This window comes from Portunus trituberculatus, chromosome 48 (assembly GCF_017591435.1).
Source record: "Portunus trituberculatus isolate SZX2019 chromosome 48, ASM1759143v1, whole genome shotgun sequence".
Taxonomy (NCBI): Eukaryota; Metazoa; Arthropoda; class Malacostraca; order Decapoda; family Portunidae; genus Portunus; species Portunus trituberculatus.
In genome coordinates this window covers 17471169-17493954 of record NC_059302.1, presented here as the reverse complement: position 1 = coordinate 17493954, position 22786 = coordinate 17471169, and the positions used below count along the sequence as shown (strand labels likewise).

Genomic DNA, 22786 nt, shown 5'->3' with positions numbered 1-22786 from the left:
TGTTTATAACCAATCAGCAATTTCAATATATCATAACACTTTACAGTTCACCACTTTACAACACTGAACACCCTGTTACTCCAACCTATTCAGAATCCCGGACAGGCCCCCATGTCATTGGCTTTCACTCACGATCGGTTTGCTCCCAAAGACGAGATTACGTTATCCCTGTCTCAGGAGTTTTAAGGGTCTGGATATTAAGAGAAAATCTCACCCTCCCCAGCCGTCCGTGGCCTCTACTCACTGCACAACACAATTATAACTCTGCTTACCTCCAACAGTCTCCCAATGCTTCACTCTGGTGTTATGATCAGTTACATCAATAATTGGAATAATTCAAAAGCAAGGCATAAATAAACATAGGTATATTACATAAAGAAAATATAGGTAATGCATGAAATAATACAAAAATAAAATATCAATGGTACACATATAAATCATAGAAAAATATTAATTTCATAAGAATTAACCCAGTGGATGACACTACTCCAGATCAGTGGTCCCCACAAATCTCAACTGAGATAAGATCCAAGGCCACAGTTGGACACATGGATTGCTATCAATCAATACTCTCAAAATTCATCTTTAACTCCACAAATCAAGAAATGCCGTAGTAACATCCCATCAACACTCCTAATTCAACACAGTATGAGCAAAAGCAAAATATCCCCAAAATCACGCTCCACCTCACACCTCACCCGTGCTCTGCCTCAGCAGACGCCACGACCTCCTAAAGACTTGTCACCAACAAGAAAACACCACACAACCCATGAAAAGTCTCCGAGATCCACTTATAGTCACCACTCCCACTATGTGGTCCTTCCCGCTCAAAAGCCTCTCATCACCACTTGTTTTCACCACAGCTGGTCTTGCCAGACCTTATAAACACCACAAAAATCTCACAAACAACACCACCAACCTTTAGGACTGGAGCACAAATAACCAACACACTTTATACCCACGACATCACCACAAAATTTCTCCAACACCACCAAAACACATCCATCCCAGGAGGCGCCTGCTGAGGAAGAGAGAAACAAAAGGAGCGCGGGCTCCAGTGCTTCCACACCCAAAATCTTAAATTCCTTTAACCTCTCATAAAATTTCCTTAGATTTCCTGGACCTCAGTCCAACATTTCTTTATATTTTCCCTAACTTTCTTAGGTATAATTTTTTGCAGTCTTTTCATTCAAGCTAAACAGAGGTTGTCATATAAAAGTATTATTTGTCTTTTTAATCGTTTGATTAATTGTTTAACAATTACTTATTAATTCACAAAAATTCATAAAAATAATTCATAATTCATAAAAATAATTCATATCTTGTTTAGTGTAAATAAATAAATCCTACATGCCAACTGAAATAAGTATTCTTTCTCTTTGGTACAATAAGACTATAAAAATATATGTTCCTTTCACATAAATTACACAAATTCCAATAGACCTCTGTAACACTGGACTCCAGTGTTACAGAGGTCTATGGTACAGGGTATATCCTACATGCCAATTTAAAATACACAATCTTCTCTTTGGTGCAATTAATAAGACTATGAAAATCTATATTCTGTGGTATAAATAAATATACTGTATCCTACATGCCAAAAAAAAACCATTTTCTTCTCTTTGGGCATTGTTGCAATAAACAAAACTACAAATATAAAATCTATACTCCTGTCACAAAGGTAACACAATACAACTTTCCTCTCTGGCAGAGTCTGGCTCTCTTTCCTTATATGGCATACCAACAGTGATACTAAATTGTAAACATTATTTTTCCTTGAAACCACTTAGGAATAGTTTTCTGATATTTGAACATTCATCATTATCTGCACTGGCTTTCATTTTATTGTGGAGTCTAAGCATACTATGTGGTGGATCTATGACTGCAGCCTGATGTTGAACTTTCCTCTGGAAAGCTGTCTTTGCTGTAATTAGACCAAGTAAGCTTTCATTCTTAAGTGATGCCTGATGGTCATTCTTAATCAGTTTCAGCTGACTAAACAATCTTTCTACAGCTGCATTTGAGTAAGGGAGTGAGAACAATAGCAAAACCATCCTGCTGAGCTGTGGATACTGTACATTCCCTGCTATATTTTTGGCTTCAAAAACTTATTGCCAAAACACACTGATCTAAACTTTTTGACACACTAGAACTCATAGATAGTTGTCTCCATTCAAGGTCTGTTTGCTGTAGGTCAACAACATCCTTCAAGTATAGCAGCCTTTCAAAAATAGGGGCCAGTGAAGGAAGAGTTAGATTTTGGGCTTCTTCAGGAGATAGGCAAGATAATAAATCAAAATCTCCAATGTTATCAAATCTAGAGAGAATCTGCCCTACACATTCTCTTAGAAAATATCTGCAATGGGAATAAAACGATCAGGATGATCATATCCAAGTTCTCTGGCTATGCTCTGTACAGTACTAGTTGCTGCTAGAAAATTTGTATATTTTAATGAAATAAGCCAGTTTCCTTAGAATTTTTTTAGATTTAGTAATTTCCTTAACATGATCCTTGTGACATCAAAATTTCCCTAAAATAAGGAAATTTCCTTGAAAGTGGAAGAACTGGCGGGCTCTCACAATGCAACGGGGGCAACAAAAAAATGCATAGCCTTGTGCGAAGACATTACTCCTTATTCTACATTTGAATTCACTCATCATAAACATAATAATAATAATAATAATATATATAGACAGTAAAATGAAGAAAATCAAGGCACAATCCGTAACACTATGCTTATTAAGCTTACACCTACAGAGCATTTCCTTACCAGGCATATCAGCAAGCAAACATTACCAACATTGTGGGGGCATACACAGCCTGTCAAATGCTTCTTCTGAGCTAGCAGAGAAAGGAAAAGAAGAACAATGACAACCCAACACTGCCATTTGAATTGGTTTCAGCTGATCATTTCTCAGTGGCTGGGAAGGTGTTTCTCATCATAGATGAATGACTGTCAGGGTTGCTAGTGGTCTACAAGTGTGGCAGTGATACAACTGCTCAAATTACTATGTGCTAGTTTAGCGTCTACTTTGTTAATAAGGGTGTTCCCCCGCCTTCACACCAACAGTGGACCATCATTCATGTCCAAGGAGTTTTTACAACATTGGAATGTGAGGCACCCTGTGACCTCACTCCACCACTATCAGTCCAGTGGCCATGTAGAGGCAACATTGAAGGCCATTAAACACCTCATCCTCAAAGTAACTCTAAAAGTTGACATCCAGAGTGAGGAGTTTCTTTGACTGTTGGATGTGAGAAATATACCCAATGGCATGATGGGCTGTTCACTAGCTCAGATGATTTATGGGCACCTATTCTGCATGTGCCCATCCCACTGTTTACCAGCTGGAATGGCAGCCTAACATGGAGGAACATTAGCATTGTGCTGCTCAGCAAGCAGATGTCCAGTGCCAATATGACAAGAATACTCAGTAGCTGCCTGATTTGTCATTACAGCAGTAAATTTGTTTTCAGGATCCTATCGCCAAGTGCTGGTATAGGACAGGCACTGTCTTAGGTCCCCTGAGATCTTGTCAGTATGATGTCCAACTCTTAAACAGCTGCATCCTCAAATGCAACAGGATACATCTGCATCTAGTGCCAGCCACTGAGGACAATGCAGCACTTGTTGACAGAGTAGCCTCATTCCTTACTGCCATCATTGCTGTGGAGGACACCAGCAGTACATTGCAGTCATACTCTGACTTGCTGAAGACACTGCTATGGGCTTGAGGGGAGGTGTGGGTTAGAGTACATGGATAGTTAACATAGCATTAGTCTCACCAACACAACACACTGTCGCTACAATCTGTCTTTCCGAACCTGAATGGGAAAGACAGTAAAACCTACATACTGTATGGCAACACCCTGCATGTCATTGCTGCTTCCCATTCTTGCAAGCAGTCCAGGCATAGCAACCAAGTGGGACACCTACACATTCCACCTCCTATATCTTCTGCCCTGTTTCACCTTGATACATAGTCCAAAGGACCCACAAATTTAATTTCAACCTCTTTGTGATAAGTTCACTAATCCACAAAAAGTACCAGATTGAAAGAAGTGGTGCAATAGTTCAAACTTTTGATACCTGTGGTTATATTATATTCTGTAAATCATGTAGAATTCCATAGAAAAGAAGCAGGTGTATGTATTGTCATTAGCATTTAAAGGATTATGAGTTGAGCAAATACCAAGAACTATATGTAGATGTAAGAGGCAGCAGTAGATGCTTGATATTACATTTTTACTTTAAATATTTTGTAGGCTAAGAAGTGGTAAAAGTGTGAATGATGTGCGTGTGTAAGGGTATGGTGCCTTGCTTGGTCATGCTGTGTGGGACTGTTGATCTGGTATATAAGTAGAACTAAATACTTTAGGTTAATCAGTATTTTCATCATATATACTGTACACTTGATTAATTTGATTTAACTAGCATGTAATGTGCTTTTAAAAATAAAATTATTTTTTGTTTATGTGAGAGGGGCAAAAGTGAAGGGGAATAAAAGAGCAAAAAGGCAAAAAAGTCCAGTCTTTTTTTAAAGTATTCTTATGAAAAATTTATTAAATATTTTGGCAATTTATTTCCAGGATCAGTATTTGCAAAATGAGAACCTGAATGAGCACTTTGGGATAGCAGAGTTTGTTGCTGCTGTGCATGAGTCATGCTGCTGTATGGAAGAGCAGCCACAGTACACCAGGCCAGACAGACAGCCATCACACTCCCACCATCTACCCTCTGTGGCCTCCTTGGGGCATCTTGTTGCCATATTCTCTGAACTCCTAGAGAAAAGAAAAGCCAATATTCATGCCAAGGTGAATCACTTTGACTTTAAGATTGTTATGATTGGTTATGAATGGTCTCATTATTAAGAGGTAATAACATCAGTGTACACAAATTGAGGGAAAGGCTAGATAAATGTAGATGGGAATGGAGACATAACCACAGAAGTGTAACTTAGACATTATGAATTACTTTTTGGTTGATAGATTCATTAAGAAAGAAAATAAATCTTTTGGTTCTACCAGAGTGCAAGAGCATGCCTCTTCAACTTATACATCCTGGATGAACAAGGAAAACAATATGGGTTGTGTATTCACTGTAACACAGAACTTTTAGAGATGATAAACTATGCATTATTCAGTACATTTAGTTTAGAAGAGTTGCTATATGAAGATTTTTCATACATATTGTTTTCTGAGTCCTTAGAATGGTAGAGAAAAAGTGAATCAAGAACATTTTCATAATTGGAGATATTAACCCACAGATGTATTCAATTGGTTATCATGATTCCATTAATAACTATGACAGATGGAGGAGGTGGGACAGGCAGTAGCACGTGTCAAGGAGCTGGAGAACCATGTGGCAGGCCTGAAGAACACACATGCCACCTTGGAGAACTCCCTTTCTGAGGCCAACGACAACATCCAAAACATGACCACGACCCTCCAGCAAAGTGTGTTTTTTCAGATGATCTTTTCCTTTGACTATCTCTATAGTCTGGGATTGGTGCTATGTATTAGTCTCTTCCAGTTGTTTCTGTTCCTTTCATCTTCCTCTGGGGCTACTATCCTTTGCAGTTCTATCACAACTCCATCCCTCCAACTCACTTTTTGTCTTCACCCAATCTGTGTCTTTTGAGACTGTTATATTGCAAATGTTTTGTTGTGTAATTTATGCATGTATTCACCTAGTTGTAATTTTACAGGGCCTGGGTATCATACTTGTGTGGCACCGTCTCCATATCTACACACATCCAACTTTCCTTTAAAACTATGCACACTCCTCGCTGACACCACCTCCTCATTCAAACTATTCCACACCTCCACACATCTCTGTGGGAAACTATATTTCTTCACATCCTTCAAGCATATTCCCTTGGTTATCTTTTTACTATGCGATCTCGTAGTTCTATTTAAATTTTCCTCTCTCAACATCATTTGTTCATTATCCACTTCATCCAAACCATTCAACAGTTTATAAACCTGTATTAAATCTCCTCTTTCTCTTCTTTGTTCCAAGGTAAGCAAATTCATTTCTTTTAATCTCTCCTCATAGGTCATTTCTGCCAATTCCGGAACCATTTTTGTTGCCATTCTCTGCAATCTCTCCAACTTCCTTATATGCTTCTTTTTATAAGGGGACCAAACCACCCCAGCATATTCCAATCTTGGTCTAATTACCGTACTAATTAATTTCTTCATCATATCTTTCTCCATATAATGAAAGGCTCATCCAATATTTCTAATCAAATTATATGTTTTTCCAAACATCTTGTCAATATGAGCCTCAAACTGTCCATGGTCTTGTATTATGACTCCCAAATCCTTTTCCTTTTCCACCTTTTTCAACACTACTCCTTCACCCATCTTGTACGACCCTCTTGGCCGTCTTCCACTCTTTCCCATCTCCATTACATGACTTTTGCTCAGATTAAATTCCATCTCCCACCTCTTGCTCCACTCCCAAATCCTATTCAGATCTGCCTGTAAAATTTAACAATCTTCTTCACTCTTCACATACCTACACATTTTTGCATCATCTGCAAACAAATTAATATAACTGTTTACTCCCTCTGGCATATCATTAATATAGACAAGGAAAAGTATTGGTGCCCGCACTGAACCTTGTGGGACTCCACTCTCCACCACCAACCAGTCCAACTTTGCATCCCTTATTACCATTCTCGTCTCCCTCCATCTCAAGTAGTTTTCCATCCACTTTAACACTTTTCCCTTCAGTCCTCCATAAATCTCTAATTTCCATAGCAGTCTCATGTGAGGTACCTTGTTGAAAGCTTTTTTTTTAAATCCAAATATACACAGTCCATCCATCCCTCTCTGTCTTGCATTTTGTCAACCACTCTTGAGTAAAAGCTCAGTAGATTTGTTACACATGACCTCCTTTTCCTAAAGCCAAATTGATGATCCGACAATAACTTATGATCCTCCAGGAACCGTATCCAATATTTCTTTATCACCCTCTCACAAATCTTACCGACCACACTTGTTAAAGACACAGGTCTATAGTTAAGAGGCTCTTCCTTACTGCCTCCCTTATAAATGGGCACCACTTCAGCTCTTTTCCACTCTACCGGTACTTCCCGGTTTCTAATGAGCACCTTATAATATCATATAATGGATCTATCAATTCTTCTCTACATTCCTTCAATAATTTGCCTGAAACTTCATCTGGTCCCATCGCTTTATCATCTTTAAGTTCCTCCAACATTTTATATAACTCCTTTTTAGGTATCTTAATGTCATCCATGTGCACATTTCCTTCTACATTCTGAGGCTTTACAAACATTGTTTCTTTAGTAAATACTTGTTGAAACCTATTATTTAGCAATTCCGCGATATTCTTAGGGTCATCTACTATCCCTTGCTCTCCTTTTAATCTTTCAATGGACTCTCTCTTTTTAAGTTTACCATTTATGAACCTGTAAAACAATTTTGGATGTTCCTTACTCTTGTCTACAATATCTTTTTCAAATTTTCTTTCTTCCTCCTCCTTACCCTCACATACTCATTTCTTGCCACTCTATAATTCTCCTTATTTAGTATATTCCTGCTCTTTTCCATCTTTTCCAAGCCACATCTCTCTTTTCTTTAGCCTTAACACAAGTTGCATTAAACCAATCCTTTCTTCCTTCCTCTCTCGGTTTATACTTTGGTACAAATTTCATAACTCCTTCTTTATAATATTTCATAAAAATCTCATATTTTTTTGCACTTCTCTGATTTGTAACATCTCCTCCCAATCTAATGTTCTGAAATAATTTTTCAAATTTTCTGTGTCCATCTTTCTATAATTCAATCTACCACTCCTGTATGTCTCATCTCTCCTTCGCTGTGTTATTGCCATCTGCATTTCCATAACCACATGATCACTCTTCCCAATGGACATTTATATTGTATATCCCCACATAGGTACACTTCTCGTGTTAACACCAAATCCAGTCTAGCCGGTTCATCATCTCCTCTATATCTAGTATTTTCTTTCACCCTCTGTTCCATCATATTTTCCATCATTAGATTAAGGAATCTCTCCCCATGCTTCCTCTCCAACACCACTTACTAGATTTTCCCAATCCACTTCTTTACAATTAAAATCTCCTACTAGTATCACCTTTCTTTTTCCAGTTAATACACTTTCCAAACTCTGTAAAGTATCCTTGATCATATTGTCATATTCCCTTAATGTCCAAGAATTTGTTTTAGGAGGTACATAGGTCACCATGATTATTAATTCTTTTCCATCACTTTTTAACCTTATGCTTATCACTTCTGCGTTGTTCTTCCCATACCAAACCTTATCCACATTTATCTCCTTCTTCGTCATAATCATAACTCCTCCTCCACCTTTACCCTCTCTATCCTTTCTCCATATATTATATTTATTATCCAAATTTACCTTTGTTTTTTCATGTAATTTTGTCTCAGTCAAACACACTATATCAGGCTTCTCCACCATCACATAGTCTTGTAATTCTAATCTACTTGACAGTATCCCATCTATATTAGTATACATTACGGTCCACCTACTGCTCCCTCTAGGGGTTCATCTGCATTCCTTTTTTCCACATACCATTTTCTGACTCTCTCTCCAAAAAAACTTTTCTTTTTCCTCTTCAGACCGTTCATCATTTTTCCTTTTCGCCTCTTCCAACAATTCCTTATATCTTCTCCTCTCTTCCTCATTTCTATTTTTCCTTACGTACACCTCTTTACAACCTTCTACCTCTCTTAATTTTGATGTTCTATATAAAATGTCCTCCGCAGATTGTTGTGACTTCAGTACTACTTTAATCGGTCTCCTTACTCCCTCCTTATACGGACCCAGTCTATGGATCTCTTCCACTTCTTCTTGTAGGTCTTTTTTTTCCTCATCATTTAGATTTTTGAACAGATCTCTTACCGTTTTTAATTTTTCTTTAATTCTCTTAGGCTTATATGTTATATTTTGTTCTTTCATCCCAAATATTAACACACTCTTCTTCTTTTCTGCTATTTCTCTTATCAATGTTTCCTTATTCATCATAACATTAACCAGTTCCTTAGACCTTTCTTTTTTGTCTTCATTCAACTGATCTTTAATTATTTCTTGTAAACTAACCATCTCAGCTTCCCTTGACTCAGTCCACTGTGTTTTCTTCATTTCTCACTGCCTTTCAAACCTTTCACTTTGCTCACTGATCATTTCCTTAAAGTCATCTTTCTCCTTTACAACTTTCTCCATTTTCTCCTCCAAACGTCTATTGTATTTTTCAACTTCCACTCTCAAGTGTTCTTTTTAGTGTAGGATGCTGCTTAAGTGTGCTTTGACTTTACTTAACATAGTAATAGATATGTGCTGGTGGTGAATGATACAGATTAGCAGATTAGTTATGATATATTTCAATCTGGCAGGAGGAGAGGACATAGTAAAGCTTGAGGGTGAGGCCAGCAAGCTACAGGAGGAAGTGGAAGCTGTAGAGGCTGCATGGGAGGAGCTGGACAAAGAGGTGGAGGAGTATGTACAGGAGACCAAGGCACCTCTGGTAGAGATTACTGAGAAAGTGGCCACCTTGGACATCCACAGAATTCGCAAGCTGCTGTAAGATTACTTTTATGTGGTTCTTGACGATCAGCACTGTTCATAATGAATTTGTTTTATATATATTTTTTTTTACCTGTTGATATTTTGTATATAATTTCTCTGTACATAATGCACAGATCAACATTTCAGCAGATGTTAGGGTAATGTTTTTCTACTACTGTAAATACATTGCTATACTACTGTATATTCACCTATTTTGGTTCTTTCTGGAATTAGAATATTCTGGAATATGTAACAGACCTGGAATTTCTTTTTTTTAAATATACAAAGTCAGAGCCATCAGGGAGTACCTTCATAGGACAAGGGATTGTTCTCCTAGATGCTCGTACTAGACCCAGGGTTTTTTGTACTTAAAAATTCCTGATATGTTTTGCAGTAGATACTTATGATGGAAATTTATAAATTGCATTTCATAGGCAAGGGTTTTTCCCTAATAGCTATGTTATTCATTTGTCATGATGATGAAAGGAATACAAATGATATGTAACTCTGTCACTAGTAGCCTATTGATATCTAGTCCACATATGTTTTTATTCTCTTGTTCATCAAGACACAAGTAGTCCATGTATGAGCTATTCCAGAATATGCTTAGTAAGAAGTGGAGGATCAGGAGATGACTGGTTCTCTTCTATACACCAGGGTTATGATTTATGCCTGGTAGTTGCAGTGCACTGGGAGTCAGTGGCAATGATTTGTGTGACAAATGATAGACATATAAAGAATAATAATGGTGGAGAAAAAGTAAATATTTGCAATAGAACTGATGAAGAAAGGGAGGTATGAATACACTTCTCCTAATTCTGGGTAATCCTTTAGCTATATTTTTTAGGAACTGGTAACTTTAGTCAGATTTTTTTATGTCATTTTAATTGGCCTTAGCCAGATTCCCTTTTACACAAGAAAGAAAAAAATACTTGAAATATAGAATTTTTTAATGTATAATCTATTTCTATCTACAAACTTACCCATAATTATTAGTTATTGCTTAAACCCCATTCTCACAGCAAACTTATACCATGTCTAACAGCTTGAGAAAAAGAAACGAAAGAAATACTTAAGGTGCTCTTGCTCGTTTTCTTTGAGAAAACACCCAGCCTGTTTTCTGCTTACAGATACTGTACCACCCATCAGGCTAATTCCCTCATTTGCCTCTAGCCTAAAAGGTCATAGAGGGGAGGGAGGAAGGGAAACTCAATTGTGATTAATAATTATGGGTAAGTATGTAGACAAAAATGGATCTTACATTAAAAATCCTATTTGTTATTATACATACTACTACCCATAATTATTAATTATTGCTTAAGAACTGAATCCCAAGTATAGGAGGGAGGATGACTTTACCCCTAAAAACTACTTTTACTCCCTGTTGCAATAAGCAAAAGCCTCAAAACCTTTCAGTAGGCTTTATTGACACGAAATACCCATCCCTGGAACATCAGTGAAAACAATTACAAGGGTATAATTAATATATAGTAGGTAAGAGTATATATAAAACAATTACCATAACCACAATACAGTCAATAATTACACCCTACCTGGACGGCTGCTACTTGAGGAGTGACTGAAATAGCTTCCCACGTCCAGGACATAAATACGGTTGTGGTTCGGAGACACTTTCAAACCGATCCCGAAACCAACAACAAAATCCTGAAACAACTAACAAGTGAAATACAATATTTCCAACACCACATTCACCCCCCCTCTAAAAGGAACTCTCATAACGAGTTGGTGGATGTCGTACTCGCGACGACCTCCTTAACACTGGCGGATCGTTGTCTTCTCTGGGCTGCTGAGGTGAAAGATCCGATCATGGCTACTAACTTCCTGCTGCTGGTTAGTAGTATCTGATGCGGTTCTTGACTCTTCCTCTCGTGTCATATCTTGAGTTCCAGCAGGCGCCAAGTGCTTGATAGAAACTGTGTCCTTATGCCCATCGGGAAACCTTACATAGGCGTAGTGCGGATTAGCTTGTATGAGGTCCACTTTGTCTACCAGGGGATCAGTTTTACTTGGTCGAACAAAGTGTCTCAGCAGCACAGGACCTGGAGTGCACAACCATGATGGAACCGAGATGCCTGTGGAAGATTGTCGAGCATAATTAAAAAATCTCTCTTGAGGAGTAGCATTTGTGGTAGTGCATAATAGAGAGCGAATAGAATGAAGAGCATCTGGCAGGACATTCTGCCAGCACTGGACTGGTAGGCCACGTGACTTCAGTGTTGTCGAGACAGCTGTCCAGATTACACCATTATAACGTTCCACTTGACTATTACCTTGCGGGTTGTACGCTGTAGTCCTACTGCAGGAGATGCCTTTCTTAGAGAGAAAATCCTTCAGCTGTCTGCTCATGAATGACGAGCCTCAGTCTGTGTGAATATAAGCAGGCATGCCAAATACTGAAAATAGTTGACATAAACAGCTAATTACAGTAGGCGTTGTCATATCAGCGCATGGAAACACAAACGGAAAGCGAGAGAACTCATGAATGATATTGAGAAAATATCTGTTCTTATTAGTGCTGGGAAGAGGTCCTTTGAAGTCCATATTAAGCCTTTCAAAGGGCTGAGTAGCCTTTACTAAATGAATTTCGGTTGGTTGGTGAAACCGTGGTTTACACTCTGCCCACACCTTACATGACGATGTGACGCGTTGCACTTCCTCCACAGAGTATGGAAGATTCTTTAACCTTATGAAGTGGAACAGGTGAGTAACGCCAGGGTGGCACAGGGCATCATGAAGTTCAGAGAGTGAGTACAGTGTTGAATTCACCATTCCACAGTGAGCTCTGGACAAGGTGTCGGAAGGGATGTTTTCTTTTCCGGGTACACTATATCGAAGTTGTAGCATGATAATTCCATTCTCCAATGAAGCATTTTGTCGTTCTTAAATTTGCTTTTATGCTTCTTGTCAAACAGGTAAGATACAGAGCGTTGATCATTACAAATAGTAAAATGTCTACCTGTTAGATAGTGTCGCCAATGGCGAACAGCCAGAATAATTGCGCTGGCTTCATTCTCTACAGCAGCGTGTTGTCTCTCAGGGCCTTGAAGGGTACGGGAGAAGAAAGCGACTGGGCGACTCGCTTGCATTAATACCGCCGCAACAGCAGTATCAGAGGCGTCAGTTTCAATCAGGAATGGTATCTTGTTGTCAATTACTGCCACTATAGAAGATTCTATATCTTGTTTCAGTTAGTTAAATGCTTCCTCTGCTTTTACAGACATCGGGAACTCAGTGGTAGAAGTCAAAGGTCTGATCTTCGTTGAATAGTTATAAATTCATTGTGAGTAGTAAGCAAAGAGGCCTAACGCACGGCGAAGGGATTTCATGTCTTGAGGTGTTGGCAAATCACGAAGCGGCTTCATTCTGTTGGGATCCGGTTGAATCACACCTGCTTCAACCTCGTAACCCAATATACGTAATTTTCTGCTTGAAAACACACACTTTTGCTCATTGTATGTGACATTTCTTCTTTTCGCCACGTCGAGAAACCTTTTCAGATTGTAGTCATGCTCTTCTTGCGTCTTCCCACAGATGGTAACGTCGTCCAAGTATGCGTAGGTTCCGGTTAGCTCCTCCTCTTTGATGAACGAATCCATGACGCATTGAAAGCAAGCTACCCCATTTGTCACACCAAATGGCACTCGCGTGAACTGATACAATTTTCCACCGGCTTCAAAAGCAGTGTAAGGTCTGTCCTCCAGGCGTATGGGAATTTGATGATACTCACTGCGTAAATCAATCGTACTGAAAACATTGTGCTGCGCAATCAAGTTAACAGTATCATCAATCCATGGTAGTGGGTAACTGTCAAGTAGGGTGTATTTGTTGATTGTTTCAGAATAGTCTACTGCAAGATGTTTCTTTCGCGAGTCACCTTTTACCACTACCACTTGTGCTCGCCATGGTGAGTTGCTCTCCTCAATAATACCTTCACTTAGCATTCTTTCAACATCTTTTGCTATGAATTCTCTATCCTCTCAACAGTAGCTGTGCGATTTAGCAGCAACTGGATGGCAGTCTGCAGTCAAGTTTGCGAAAAGTTTCACCGGCTTCACATTTAGCACACTCAATCCACATAACACTATGGGAGGCAGATCTCCACCGTATCTTAATGTCACGCTGTCGTGCAGTCGTTGAAAATCCTGTCCTAGAATCACGTCTGTACAAAGGTTGGGCAGCACACCCAAACATACATCATGGTATTCCCGATCATTCATTTTCAACTTGACACGACAGTTCCCCAACACTCGTGGAGAGTAAGCGGTAGACGCCATGCTCACTGATGTGTAGGAAGGCTCCATTTTCAACGAACATTTAGTAATAACATTAGGATGAATAAAACTGTCCATACTGCCACTGTTGATCAATCCATCAACTTCTTTCCCTTCGATAACAATCCTTGCAACTGCTTTGGACAAACTTTCGGGAGTGACAGCACCAACAACGGTAGCCAGAGTAGCACTATTGACTGAAGTCATGGCCGGGCTTGTGACTGAGCCACGACACACTCTAGCAAAATGTCCTTTCTTTTGACACTTGTGACAGATTGCTTCTCTTGCCGGACACTTAGAGTGCGGATGCTTCATTGACCTGCAAAAGAAACATTTCAGACACTGTGAGCTACTAGCAGCCATTACGTGATACGAATCAGACACTTCACTCCTGGTATCTTCACTTGTTGCCCCTACCACTCGAGAAGGCTCACTACAAAAAGACTCTGAGTTCTTCTGTGCTTGATCAAACATTGATGTTAAGTCAAGAGTTTTGTTTTCCAAAAGTCTTTGCCAGATTGAAGCAGACCTTAAGCCACTAATGAACGCATCTCTAACTGATTCATCACAGTGTTGCGATGCGGTCACCAATTTGAAGTTGCAGTCTTTACTCAACACTCTAAGAACCCGAAAATATTCATCCAAACTCTCTCCCTCCTCCTGGCGCCGAGTAGCCAGAAGATGTCGAGCGAAGACCTCATTGGGAGTTTTAACATACAGAGCTTTCTAGGTAGCGATGGCATCCTCATAGATGCTGGATTCAGAGATTGTCTCGTAAACTCTTGGGGTCACATAATTAACGAGAACTTTCAGCTTGTCCAAGTTGTCCTGAGGTAGCACTGCAAGGAAGCTCTCCAAGGTTCGGTACCAGTGCTTCCACTCCAGTGAAGCCGTCGTCGCACTTGGATCGCAGTCGAACCTCTCAGGTCTCAGATGACGCTCCATTTTGTGTCAATAAATTGTTGCAATAAGCAAACGCCTCAAAACGTTTCAGTAGGCTTTATTGACACAAAATACCTATCTCTGGAACATAAGTGAAAACAATTACAAGGGTATAATTAATATATAGTAGGTAAGAGTATATATAAAACAATTACCATAACCACAATACAGTCAATGATTACACCCTACCTGGACGGTTGCTACTTGAGGAGTGACTGAAATAGCTTCCCACGTCCAGCATGTAAATACAGTTGTGGTTCGGAGACACTTTCAAACCGATCCCGAAACCAACAACAAAATCCTGAAACAACTAACAAGTGAAATACAATATTTCCAACACCACACTCCCCAAAACACACACCCTTACAAACCCAAAACTTATAAGGCAGAGGCCATATCCTGAGGTAGGTGCAGCACTTATATACCATGACAGAGGGAAAAAAAAACAGAGGAATAAGAGGAGGAGCATCACAAATCTCCCTACAAGAAAGGTCCAATGACCCCGAACCATTCCACAGATGACAATACATAGAACTATGTGTATAAGGAACCCAAAAGAAAAATGATTGAATTACCCTGAGAATCGATACAACAGAGCCCAGAGAAAAAGGTATCCAAATACCGATGAGTAATATCCCTAAAATAAAAAGAAGCAAAAATGGACATGCTCTTTCAGGTTCCTATCTGAAGAACAGCAGGAATACTCTGATTCTTCTTCAACAAGGCACTCGTTCCCACTGCTCTAACTTCATGTGCCTTCGCCTGAACCAAACACATATCCTCCTCAGAAACATCTTTATGTGCATTGCTGGATAACCCGGCAAATCCAGTGAAAAATAGTATGAGGGTGCACCACATGCTGAGTGTCAGGAAGTCACAAAAAGGTGGGAGCATCTAGGACAACAATCCCTTGTCCTATGAAGGTACTCCCTGATGGCTCTGACTGGGCATAAAAGCCGGTCCCCTTATGAGTCACCAACGTACTCTATAAGAGCAGGAATGGTGAAGTCAGACTGAGATTCATCACCTGAAATTGAGTCTTCGCTAAAAAATCGGGCTAATAAAAAATTCATAGAAGACCAACCCTGAGAGTGATGAACTTCCGCTGAAAGGCCATGCAGTTCTCTAACTCAATGAGCTGATGCTAAGCCAAAAGAAATTAAGATTTCAATGTAACATCCCTCAATGAAGCCAAATAAAGAAGCTCATAAGGGGACTTCATTAAAACTAAAGACAAATCCCACGCAGGAATGCGTCGTGAACGGGGAGGAGCCGACTTGGCAAATCCCCGAAACAGAGCTGACAGATCCCAATCCTGTGAGATATCCAAGTCAGCCTGCTGGAAAATGGTGGTCAGAGCTGAATGATGCTCCCTAATGGACGGCAAGGACAAGTGCTTGTGTTCCAAAGAAAATAAAAAAGTTGCCTAAGTCCATCAGAAAGGCTGAGAGAGGATGACAACCCCTCGGCTTACACCAACCACAGAAGACAGACCACTTTGTCTGATAGACTCTGGCAGAGGACTGTCTGACCAGACAGGCCATAAATCTTGCAGCCTACCACAAAAAGCCTATCTTTCGGAAGAGATGCTGGATAGTCTTTATGCGTGAAGGGGAAGTGCCACTGGAGACTTGTGAAAGAGGTGGCTATGAGGCTGGCTGAGCAGAGAGGTCCATGGAGGCAACACTCGAGGATGGTCCACTAGCAGACTCTGAAGCAGAGGAAACCAATCTGCTTGATGCCAGCGCAGGGCAATCAGAGTCATGCGAACACAAGTGGACCATCTGATCCGAACCAGCATCCAACGAATCAGAGAGAAGGGAAGAAAAGCGTACAGATCCAAGCCCTCCCATGGAAAGGCAAACACATTCTCTTTCCAAGCTCCCGGGTCTGGCAGGGGAGACGCATACAGAGATAACTGGTGATTGAAGGCAGGTGCAAACAGATCCACCTGCAGCACACCCGACACCTGTAAGACCTGCCTGCTTACTACTGGATGTAGATTCCACTCTGACTGCACACACTCATTACTGAGGACGCCCACCATTACATTGCGCCATCTCGGCACGAACCTGGGGTGAAGAGAGACCGAGTTGTCCTTGCACCACCAGAGAATGTCCCCCGCCATACCTGACAGAGACTCAGACCGAGTACCTCGTGAGATCCATAAATAGGCCACCACTGTTGAATTGTCTAATATGAGAGACACCACCGTGCCCAACAATTCCTGCTGAAAGGACTGCATAGCCTGGAAAACAGCCATCATCTCCAGGTGGTTGGTGTGAAACCCAGATGAGCACCCCAATCGTGAAGGGACGCATCGGAAAACAGAGACTGTTCTGGAGGAGCCATCACAAAGGAAGCTCCCCTGAGAAGATGACCCGGATCCATACACCAGGAGAGGTCTGCCAGACACAACTGTGAAGGAGAAACCCGCCCCCTGGGTGTGTCCGACGCTGCCATCCAGTGTTTCTCCAGGCACCACTGAAAGGACAGAGAGTGTACCCGGTCGCCCAGGACCAGCCTCTCCAGGGAAGCCAGATGACCTAGGAGTGACCTCCATAGAGACAATGTAGGGGTTGTGTCCTCTAGAAAACTCTGCATCACCAACAGAAACTGGCTGACCCTTTCTGGTGACAGGAAAACCAGAGCCCTCACTAAATCCAGCACCATACCCATGTACTGCTTTGCTTCCTTTAGCTGGGTACCAGATCTGATATGGGTAGATTGATCTGAATACCCAATTTAACACACAACCACAAAACAACACTGATGGTGCCTATGCATCCCTGGAGAGTGGGCCCTGTGATCTCTGTATCCTGGGTAGTGAGGCAGCTGCCGGGCATGGGAGCTGGATGGCTGTCACCAAACCCCACCGCTGTAAACAGTGTGAAAAGTACCAAGGGAACTGTGCACTGCCTTACCTCTCCAAGGAACAGGGGTATGGAAACCACCTGTTGTTGTTGTTGGGCTTGTGGCAGATGCTGGTACCATCTTGATCTTGGGACCGGTGGCACCAGCTGGTCCATCCCGCCCTAGCCTCTGAATAGCACCACTCCTTCCTGGCTAGGAAACGTCTATCTGTGAAGTTGGAGTCTGGAAACCAGAGAAGGGAGAAGCCTGGGAAGAGGTTAGAAAGAGGGAAAGCCAGTCCAATGTCTCTTCCATCCTACACATGCATTTCTGCAGCTGCTGTGATGTAGGGGAAGACTTAGGTTTACCGAAAGAAGAAGCCTTCCTCCTCTCAGTACAGTCTTTAATACTATCCAAAAGACATAGAACTGGTCATGGGACAAGGCTTTACAGCAATCACAATGGGAAGCAAGGCTACAAAACACCTCCCTACATGACAGACACTCCCCATGAGGGTCCACCATAAGTGACGGGAGGGAGTAAGAACACTTCACATACTTATGTGGCATAATAACACACTTACAATCTCCCTTTAGAAGACAGACAAACCAAGGAGCGACGAAAAGTAAACCTTACTGCTGTTGAAAAGAAAAAAATAACTAGCCATTGCAAGTGCAGAACCAAAGACAAAGTGTAAGCCTTGTGACAGCAAAAAGGTAAATGAGGGAATCGGCATGATAGGTGGTACCTGGGAGCAGAAAATGGACTGTATGTCTCAAGCATTTCTTTCTTTTCTTTTTTCTCGAACTGTTAAACATGGTGTCAGGTTGCTGTGAAAATGGAGGTTTAAGCAAGAATTAGTATTTATGGGTAGTAGTATGTGTAATAACAAATATCTATTTATCTATCTATCTATCTATCTATCTATCTATCTATCTATCTATCTATCTATCTATCTATATATATATATATATATATATATATATATATATATATATATATATATATATATATATATATATATATATATATATATATATATATATATATATTTAGGCAACCCCTGATTAACGAACGTTCACACTACAAAATTTTGCTACAACGAACGTTTCCTTTTACTACCATCTGCTCGTATAACGATCACCAAACTCACTTTAATAAAATTTTATCCAAGTAATTTTTTACAAGTTTGGAAGCCCCGCCGTATCACGCAAGCCTACAGGCTATTGAATACATCTGCGCCTCTCGTGGACAAAATGCGCACCACTCACTCCCCTACCCTTCCCTGCTTTTAGTTGAAAACAATAACAGCGTCCAGCAGCAGCTCGTCTTCCCTCACTCAACATGCCACCAAAACGCCCTGCAACCAGTCCTGCAATGTCACCTAGCATTGCTAAGAAGACCAGGAAGTCTCTTACTCTCGAAGTGAAGCTGGATATTATTCACAGACACGAGAGGCGAGAAAACTAATAGCATTGCTTGCCACCATGGCTTGACTCCATCTATTGTCTCTACTATTTTCAAGTCAGCAGACTCTTAAGAAGGCTGGTGAGACTGTATCTTCCTTGCAAGCTAAAAGAACCATCTGAACTCTTGACTCTGCAATGGATAAAATGGAAAGCCTTGTGGAAATGTGGTACAAAAGTTTTGTATGTGGTACAATGATGCGCCCTTTGTTTACATTTCACAGGTTGCTGGCTAGCGTCTTTCCAACTCCACTCTCCCTTCCTTCATAAATTTAAGATCATCAACATTGTAAAGTTACTTACATATATTAGTGTACATTATAATGACTTAGTCTTAGATAAAGCTGCTTAAATGTTTAACTTCATCCTTTTTACTTTCATTAAAGCTTTTACTGTACTATGATGCACTCTCGCTTTGTTTACTCTCAATGGAAGTTCAAGTCAGGGGTCAAACTTGTTATTATTGGTTCACTTAATGAAAATTCATGCAATGAACAGTTCTTTAGGAACATAACCTGTTCATTAAGTGGGAGTTGCCTGTATATATATATATATATATATATATATATATATATATATATATATATATATATATATATATATATATATTTTTTTTTTTTTTTTTACGTAGGGAAGAGGGCCAGCCAAGAGCAAAAAAAAAGAAAGTTAGAAAAAAGCCCACTTGAGCGCTGGCTCTCCAAAGAGTACAAAATGTGCCAAAATTGTCAGCCAGAATTAGGGGAGCAAATGCCTTGATACCTTCCTCTTAAAAGAAGACAAGTTGTAGGAATTTGGAAATACAGATGCAGGGAGGGAGTTCCAGAGTTTACCAGTGAAAGGGATGAATGATTGAGCATACTGGTTAACTCTTGCATTAGAGAGTTGGACAGAATAGAGATGAGAGGAAGAAGAAAGCCTTGTGCAGCATGGCCGCAGGAGTAGGGGAGGCATGCAGTTAGCAAGATCAGTAGAACAGTTACCATGAAAATAGCAATAAAATATAGAAAGGGATGCAACATTTTGGCGGTGAGAAAGAGACTGAAGACAGTTAGTCAGAGGAGGGGAGTTGATGAGACTAAGAGCTTTCGATTCCACCCTATCAAGCAAAGCTGTGTGACTGGAACCCCCAAACATACAAAGAGTACTCCATATGGGGACGGATAAGGCCCTTATACAGAGTAAGCAGTTGGAGGGGCGAGAAAAACTGGTGGAGACGCCTCAGAACACCTAACTTCATAGAAGCTGTTTTAGCAAGAGATGAGATGTGAAGTTTCCAGTTAAGATTATGAGCAAAGGACAGACCGAGAATATTCATTGTGGAAGAGGAAGACAGTTGAGTGTCATTGAAGAAGAGGGGATAGTTGTCTGGAAGGTTGTGTCGAGTTGATAGATGGAGGAATTGAGTTTTTGAGGCTTTGAAAACTTTTACTAGATTTTCTCTGCCCCAATCGGAAATTTTAGAAAGATCGGAAGTCAGGCGTTCCGTGGCGCCCCCGCGTGATCTGTTAATTTCCTGAAAGGTTGGACGCTCTGAAAGAACGTGGAAAGATGTAGGGTGGTATCATCAGCGTAGGAGTGGATAGGGCAAGAAGTTTGGTTAAGAAGGTCATTAATGAATAATAGAAAGAGAGTGGGTGACAGGACAGAACCCTGAGGAACACCACTATTAATAGGTTTAGGAGAAGAACAGTAGCCGTCTACCACAGCAGCAATAGAGCGGTCGGAAAGGAAACATGAGATAAAGTTGCAGAGAGAAGGATAGAAGCCGTAAGAGGGCAGTTTTGAAATCAAAGCTTTATGCCAGACTCTATCAGAAGCTTTTGATATGTTTAACACAACAGCAAAAGTTTTACCGAAATCTCTAAAAGAGGATGACCAAGACTCAGTAAGGAAAGCCAGAAGATCACCAGTAGAGCGACCTTGACGGAAGCCATACTGGCGATCAGACAGAAGATTGTGAAGTGACAGATGTTTGAGAATCTTCCTATTCAGGATAGATTCAAAAACTTTAGACAAACAAGAGATTAAAGCTATAGGACGGTAGTTTAAGGGGTTAGAACGGTCACCCTTTTTAGGAACAGGCTGAATGTAGGCGAACTTCGACCAGGAAAGAAAGGTAGAAGTCAATAGACAAAGATGGAAGAGTTTGGCCAGGCAAGGTGCAAGCACAGAAGCATAGTTTTTGAGAACAATAAGAGGGACCCCATCAGGTCCATAAGCCTTCTGAGGGTTTAGGCCAGCAAGGGCATGGAAAACATCATTATGAAGAATTTTGATTGTAGACATGAAATAGTCAGAGGGAGGAGGAGAGGGAGGGACAAGCCCAGAATCGTCCAAGGTGGAGTTGTGAGCAAAGGTTTGAGAAAAGAGTTCAGCTTTAGAGACAGAAGAGATGGCAGTGGTGCCATCAGGATGAAATAAAGGAGGGAAAGATGAAGAAGTGAAGTTATTTGAGATGTTTTTCGCTAGATGTCAGAAGTCACGAGGAGAGTTTGAGTTTGAAAGATTTTGACATTTCCTATTTATGAAAGAGTGTTTGGCAAGTTGAAGAACAGACTTGGCATGATTTCGGGCAGAGATATAAAATGCATGAGATTCGGGAGATGGAAGGCTCAAGTACCTTTTGTGGGGAACCTCTCTATCATATATATATATATATATATATATATATATATATATATATATATATATATATATATATATATATATATATATATATATATATATATATATATATATATATATATATATATATATATATATATATATATATATATATATATATATATATATATATATATATATATATATATACAGTGGAGGAAAAACAGGCTGGCCAGGTCGCTGATTCCTACCTTCAAAATAACCGCACTAAGTTTTGTTTCCTCCCCAACCCCCCAGATGGTTTGCAAAGTTAAGAACAACATAAGAGTAAATTCGTGTAATACTTACAAACATATGACTACTTATTTGATGAAAGACCAGTCTTCCTAATCTTGCTAAGGCGTCTTGGAACGGAGTCGGCCAGATGTTGGAGTATAGAGGCGGGAATCCTTTCCCAGGCGGCAGGCAACTCAGCCTCTAATTTTTCCACCGTAGAGGCGTCCCTTTCCCTCAGTTCCCTTTTTAAAATGCCCCACAAGTTCTCTATAGGGTTGAGGTCAGGACTGTTGCTTGGCCAGTCGGGAATATACTCGACCTCACTATCCTGAAGCCAGGTTTTGATGGAGTGTGCCCTGTGTGCTGGGGTCCCGTCGTGCTGGAGAATCTCGGCACCACTGTTGGCAAAGCACTCCCCCAGATTTTCTTTCAGAATGTTCAGGTAAACTTGTTGGTTTACCATGACATTTTTCTGAAGCACCACTAATGGCCCTTTACCACCATACCCGAAAGCATACCATACCATAAGGGATGGAGGGTGTTTTACTGTAAGGGCACAATACTTGGGGTCATCCCTGTTGACACCCTTTCTCATCCACACCTTCTTTTCCTTGGTGTCACTCACAACGAATATTGACTCGTCACTCCAAAGAACACTACACCACTTTTCTGATGGCCACTCTAAATATTTCTTTGCAAATACCTGACGAGTTTTCCTCTGGTGTTCATTTAAAGCGGGTTTGCGACGTGCCGCCACTTTCGTATAACC

The 22786-nt window shown here is 40.5% G+C and overlaps 1 protein-coding gene across 5 annotated transcripts in view; it reads left to right on the top strand.

Annotated features, from left to right (window-relative positions):
- Positions 1–22786, top strand: part of LOC123498677 (dynein-1-alpha heavy chain, flagellar inner arm I1 complex-like) — a 368589-nt gene that overhangs the window by 279267 nt on the left and 66536 nt on the right. For all 5 annotated transcript variants that reach the window (XM_045246012.1, XM_045246014.1, XM_045246015.1 and 2 more), the window contains 3 exons: positions 4592–4816; positions 5313–5457; positions 9413–9599. In XM_045246012.1, the coding sequence (XP_045101947.1) occupies positions 4592–4816; positions 5313–5457; positions 9413–9599 (557 nt within the window). The remainder of the gene's footprint in view (positions 1–4591; positions 4817–5312; positions 5458–9412; positions 9600–22786) is intronic.